Source organism: Anopheles coustani, chromosome 2, assembly GCF_943734705.1.
Source record: "Anopheles coustani chromosome 2, idAnoCousDA_361_x.2, whole genome shotgun sequence".
Taxonomy (NCBI): Eukaryota; Metazoa; Arthropoda; class Insecta; order Diptera; family Culicidae; genus Anopheles; species Anopheles coustani.
In genome coordinates this window covers 21365883-21371197 of record NC_071289.1, presented here as the reverse complement: position 1 = coordinate 21371197, position 5315 = coordinate 21365883, and the positions used below count along the sequence as shown (strand labels likewise).

Here is a 5315-nt window from a genome sequence, read left to right as displayed (position 1 = left end):
CTTTGTTTCACTCGTGCTTACTTTCTGAAATCTGACTATAAAAAAATAGGGGGTAAATCAAAAATTGTAAAAACGGCTAAAGGCTGCCTCACACTGTAATGTTTCCTTGGTACAAGTGAACTAACCCGGGCATTCGGTACTTGCATCTCGAAACATTACACGCAAATCCAGCTCATTATGTGCAGGCTGCTAGCTATACACGCGTTTACTATTGTTTCTGTTATTGCTAAGAATATTTGCTTCACTTAATCTAGGAGAAAAATCAGTTGAACATGCAACCATGTAAAAAAGAAAATTATACTCTTTAGGAGAAAAAGAAAAACAATAAAAATCCTCACTACTATTGCGGCGTCGACGATACTAACCATCATCTACAGAACTAGTGGGTGACCTTACTTATCGTCGTCTGATACCACCAACCGCAACCCTTCATTTTGATCGACATTTTTTTTTTATCATCATCATGCATCAACATCTGCCCCTCAATAATGCACACCTCGAACGAATGTACTTGATAGACATATTTATTTTATCTTCAAATCCAGGGAAGAGATGTTTAGAGCTTCGTTAATGTAAAAGTGCAGTTTATGAAAAGAAAAAAAAACCGAATACCATCGCACACAGTACGTTTCATCGCGACGTACGACAATTTTAATCCAAAACAAAGTAAAAATTATTCTTTGTCCGCGCACATTCTACATTGCACTATTTGGTGTTTAAACGGGGTGGTGGTGTATGAATCTAGCAAGTGAAAATGATCTAACAACTAAAAATGTCCCAAAAACAAAAATAAAACTAAATGCTACCTCCTACCGACCTCCCGAGCGATATGCAGCATGTAAAGTCGTGGAAGTCGTTCTGTTCACTAGAAATATGTTCACATCCACAAACTACGCACAATTGGAGTAGCTTGGTGGTGTTGGATAAATTTTAGCTACTTTTCTTCCGCTCGTCATTTATTCTCAAATGTAAAGTGTCTTCCCTGTTTGCTACTGCTGGCGGTCAAAAAGCTCTCATACTACATACATTCGCTAAACCCATTCCATTGCGAGATGGTGAACGATGATGATGATCATGCTGATAAAAAAGAGGGAGAGGGGCGCTAAGGGCCATCAAAATGGTGTGATGGTATCAGGACGATACGGATACTCCTAGTTATGTTTTGTTTTCGCCTCCCATCGTTCGTTATTATCGGCGAAATTTTGAAAACTCTTCGACGGTGTCGTCATCACCGTCGTCATTGTCGTCTACTTCCTGTTCCTGCTCATAATGCGGTCGCTGTTAAAACCGTGCTCGCACATAGACTGCACTGGCGTCGTGCGAGCCGTAACCGAGACGCTTGGCGTGCTTGAACACCTCGTTCGAGGCGGCCGTGATCGGGGAGGATTGCTCCAACCCGTCGGCCAATCCGAGCGCCAGCTTCAGGTCCTTCTGCATGTATTTCAACGCATGGTGCGTCGGGAACTCGCCCTTTATGATGGCTACAGAGTACGAGAGGTGTACATTAATCATCGTGCACGAGCGAACACAAGGGTTTTCGTTTACCTTTTCCTTTCTGTAGGAGCATTTCCGATGACATGCTCGTTAGCTCGAGAACCTCGAGAACGTCCTTCTGTTGAAGACCAGCTCTATCCGCTAGATGATCAATCAGAAATAAAACACAAACCATAAGAGCATGGAAGTGGGAAACTTATAAAAGTGATTTGTGTTTGCACCTACCCAAAGCCAACGCCTCGGCAATACCGGCCAGTGCGATGCCGGAAACCATCTGCAGGACCAGATTCATCTTGGTCGCATTGCCCACGTCCCCGAGATAGAAGGAGTTACGTGAGATCGCCTCGAAGCAGCTTTGGCAGTCCTCGAACAGCAACCGATCGCCGCTCGCCAAAATGATTAGTGTGCCCTCCTCCGCTTGGGTCTTTGAGCCTTGAATCTGTTAGAAATCGTCACAAACACCAAGGCAACGTTAGTGATGTTCGTTGAGACGATTGACGTGATCGGAACTTACTTGTGCTTCCAAATACCGGCCTCCCTTACGAACGACGGCCTCTGCGATGTCCTGAGAAGATTCGGGGTCGATGCCTGTCATTTCAACATAGCCTTTGTTCGTCAATGATGCCTGGATAACGCCACAGTTTCCGAACACCAGCTAAAGAGGTAGGAGGCATGATAGAAAATCTAGCTAAACTTACGAACGTACAATCCTGTTTTGATTCCAATTCATTTTGCATTCAATCATTTAAGGGTTTACATAGACGTAATATGTACTCACATCCTTGGCCACCTGCGGATCGGATACGCAAGAGTACGTAACGTCCGTCATCTCCACAACATCGCACGGTGTCGGGGCTACCTCGGCGCCCACCTCCTCGAACTTACGGCACTTGCTGGGGGTCCGGTTCCACACCACTACCGAGTGACCGGATTTGATAAGATTTTTCACGATGCCGCACCCCATAATGCCGAGGCCCAGAAAGCCGAACTTCAGCTGCGACGCCTGAATGTTACGTGACGTGACCGCGTCCGAGACGGTCGACATGTCGATCTCCGGTGTGTCGGGGCGGGTGACGGTCACGGGGCGGTTAAGCAGATGCGAAATCGGTGCACTGCGGCGTACCGGGCTGGCGTAACTATCCAGATCGAGCCCGGACAGATCACCGGTATCGTCCAGCAGCTTCTTCTTGCGCTTCGGTGTGGGCGTTGCAGAAACATCCTCGAGCGGGGACGCCTTTGCTTTGGTGCCGATCGCACGAACCTTCGTGGCGGATGTCTGTTGTGAAAAGAAAATGATCAGTTAAATATTGCTTTGAAAAACACACATTCGATTCGTTTAGGAGGCATAATTCAAAAGGACAAGGGAGCGTCTACGGGAACAGATAATGGAGTGCCAAAACGAAATCATAATACAAAAAAGGACGATGACACACCACCTTATCCACGTTCAACTTGATTGGCAACGAGGCACGTACTTTCTTCTTTGCGGTCTTCTTTGCCAATGGCGTGGCGTTGCCATCTTCTACCGTCTCAAGTGCGGCCGGTGTCGTCGTGTTGTTGACCGTGGGCGTGTCTTCAGTACCGCTTTCCTCGGTACCACTTCCGGTGCCACCCTCGCGGAGCTTGTTAAACTCCACATCCGGATCCGGACGATTAGCCAACTCGTTTTCGCCCACGAATAAGGGCTGGAATTTCTACATTTGTCAAACGGTAAAGGAATATTAACTTTGTCACAGGACACCTCTCTGGTACGGTTTTGTTTACCTCCGGATCAACCATGAACTCCTCTATCTGCTGCACAGCCTCTTTGAATTGGGCAGTTTTGCATGAATTTAGCAGTTTGTCCTTAAACTCCTGGTACGGTTTAATCTGCGTTTCCTCGATCCAAGCACTAAACAGAAGAAAATGGATTACTTCATTTGCCCCAAGGAAAACCACAACAAAACGTTCCACGTACTAGTTGTTGCTGCCGAAGAAGAATATGCATTTGACGGGGTTGTTCTTTTTGACCGGAATCCTGCGGAGCTCGGCCGGTGGGACCGAAATACGACCCGGCCAGGGCGAGAAACCCTTCATTTTGGCCCTGCAAAAAGAAAAGGACGAGTGAGAAAACAGGTTGTCGTGAAAAAGAAAAACAACATCCGTGGCGGAAGGTAGGAAAACAACAGCGCCCTTCGGGTTTGAGGTTATGTTGCCTATTCTCCCGCTTCTTTCGCGGACGACATCGCGAGCGAGTGCAAATGCAGTCAACACACACAATTGACGGACACTTTTAATCTTGCTAGCTGGCATTTTTTCACAGGGTGTTAAATGGCACATCCAAGTAGCGCTTGTTGGAGCGCATTGCACGAAAACGGGGTTAGCGTTGGTACGCTCGAGACTTACCAAACCAAATCGTTTACTGCGTATCCCTTGTCAGACATTTTTGTTTTGTTGCCTCCTGCTGCTGCTGCTGCTGCTGCCAATGCTGCTTGCAGTACGCTTGAAGTTCACACTGCTCGCGGGCGAAGGAACCGACACGACAACGGACAACGTACGCACTCGCGATGCACGACAAACACACGCACTCAACTAAACCTGCCCGATAAGCAGACGCCGCTGCCGCCGCCGCCGATAGAGAACCGAGGGCTAGCACAGTTTTCCGCTGGTCGCGCTCTTAATGTAAGCAATTAAGCACCCGGTCGACAATATGTCTACGCGCCCGTCAAGCGGCGCTAATATACGATACCACAAAACGAGAAGCAGCACTGCTGTTGTTGAAAACCGTCCGCGCGTCACTTTCGTTGCCGTGCTACAGCATGTAAGCGCGCTTGTGTGCGTACCGCGCGCTGTTTGCTGCTAACCACGGGATTCGAAGCTTGCTGCGATGAGGGATGAAAAATAATAATAAAAATAATTCTTGCAACAGCAAGCTACCGAACATAAAACATCAATCAATGGTTTATGCCCTTCAGGGACGCACTTTTAGGCACTGGCTAGTGAAAGATAATTAGTTTGCGCTTGCCGACGCTACGCTGGGTTTTCACTGCGCTGACAAGATGCTGGTGCAAATCGTTCGACGAGGTAATAAAAAATGGCGGTTGTTGTGATTAGTGTTGGCAGAATCGGGACTCGGAAGAGATTCGAAGATTCGATCCCTAAACGGATTCTAAAGATTCGAATCCCATTTTACGACTTCTAAAGATTTGATTCGATTGGGATTCGAATCAGATTTGATTTGTTTGGGATTCGAAATAGATTCGAATTGTTTGGGACTTGATTTGAAACGATTCTGACTTGATCCTAAAATATTTGAATGAACTCACCATGATTTGTGTCGATTTAATCACATAACGACGACTCTAAAGACAATTTAATTTATTTCAGTTTACTCGAATCGTTTCAGTTTCCTCATCACTAGTGCAAGTCGTTCCGCAAACGTATCCAGTTTTGCAGTCAGCGCTTCTGAAGTGCTGGTAAGCACTCAGCACGAAGAGAGCCGTTTTGAATTGACCGTTTCTTGCCATATTTTTTAGAGCCGTTTTGAATTGACCGTTTCTTGCCATATTCTGCCTGTGAAATTCAAACGTATTGCGAATAAAGAACCGTCATACCCAACACGGAAGGCGGTGGAAAATAAAATTAATGCAATTCGTGCATATAAAACTTCAAATGGCAGACGACGAGAACACGACATGATATAGAACAGAAGTATGGTCCGAAAGAAAAACGCCCGAAAACTACAGTTTGTTCCTGAATAGTCGTGATCGTTAAATTGCCATAATCGAACGATAACCGTTTAATAATTCGGTATAAGCAAATTTTGATTCGTTCTACTTCCA

The 5315-nt window shown here is 46.2% G+C and overlaps 1 protein-coding gene across 3 annotated transcripts; it reads right to left on the bottom strand.

Moving 5' to 3' along the window:
• Positions 1-508: 508 nt before the first annotated feature.
• Positions 509-4555, bottom strand: LOC131263010 (cytokine-like nuclear factor N-PAC). 3 transcript variants are annotated; one of them, XM_058265132.1, is made up of 11 exons: positions 4457-4555; positions 4223-4355; positions 3880-4147; positions 3452-3577; positions 3259-3385; positions 2928-3188; positions 2273-2770; positions 2009-2149; positions 1720-1933; positions 1546-1635; positions 509-1481 (listed from the first exon to the last, which is right to left on the bottom strand). In XM_058265132.1, the coding sequence occupies exons 3-11, from the start codon at positions 3915-3917 to the stop codon at positions 1282-1284; spliced, it is 1695 nt and encodes a 564-aa protein (XP_058121115.1). In that variant the 5' UTR covers positions 3918-4147; positions 4223-4355; positions 4457-4555; the 3' UTR covers positions 509-1281. The 3 variants fall into 3 exon arrangements, with proteins under 3 accessions (XP_058121115.1, XP_058121117.1, XP_058121118.1); XM_058265134.1 differs by having other exon boundaries at positions 2931-3188; positions 3880-4355; XM_058265135.1 differs by having other exon boundaries at positions 2970-3188; positions 3880-4355.
• Between the last annotated feature and the right edge of the window lie 760 nt (positions 4556-5315).

What these genes read in the sequence shown, in the direction of transcription:
- LOC131263010 (XM_058265132.1), bottom strand. Translation starts at nt 3,917, where the DNA reads ATGTCTGACAAGGGATACGCAGTAAACGATTTGGTTTG. An exon ending in GCCGGTATTTGGAAGCACAA is followed by an intron (nt 1,934 to 2,008) that starts GTAAGTTCCGAT and finishes GATTTCTAACAG; the next exon opens with ATTCAAGGCTCAAAGACCCA. An exon ending in TGCCGAGGCGTTGGCTTTGG is followed by an intron (nt 1,636 to 1,719) that starts GTAGGTGCAAAC and finishes TTGATCATCTAG; the next exon opens with CGGATAGAGCTGGTCTTCAA.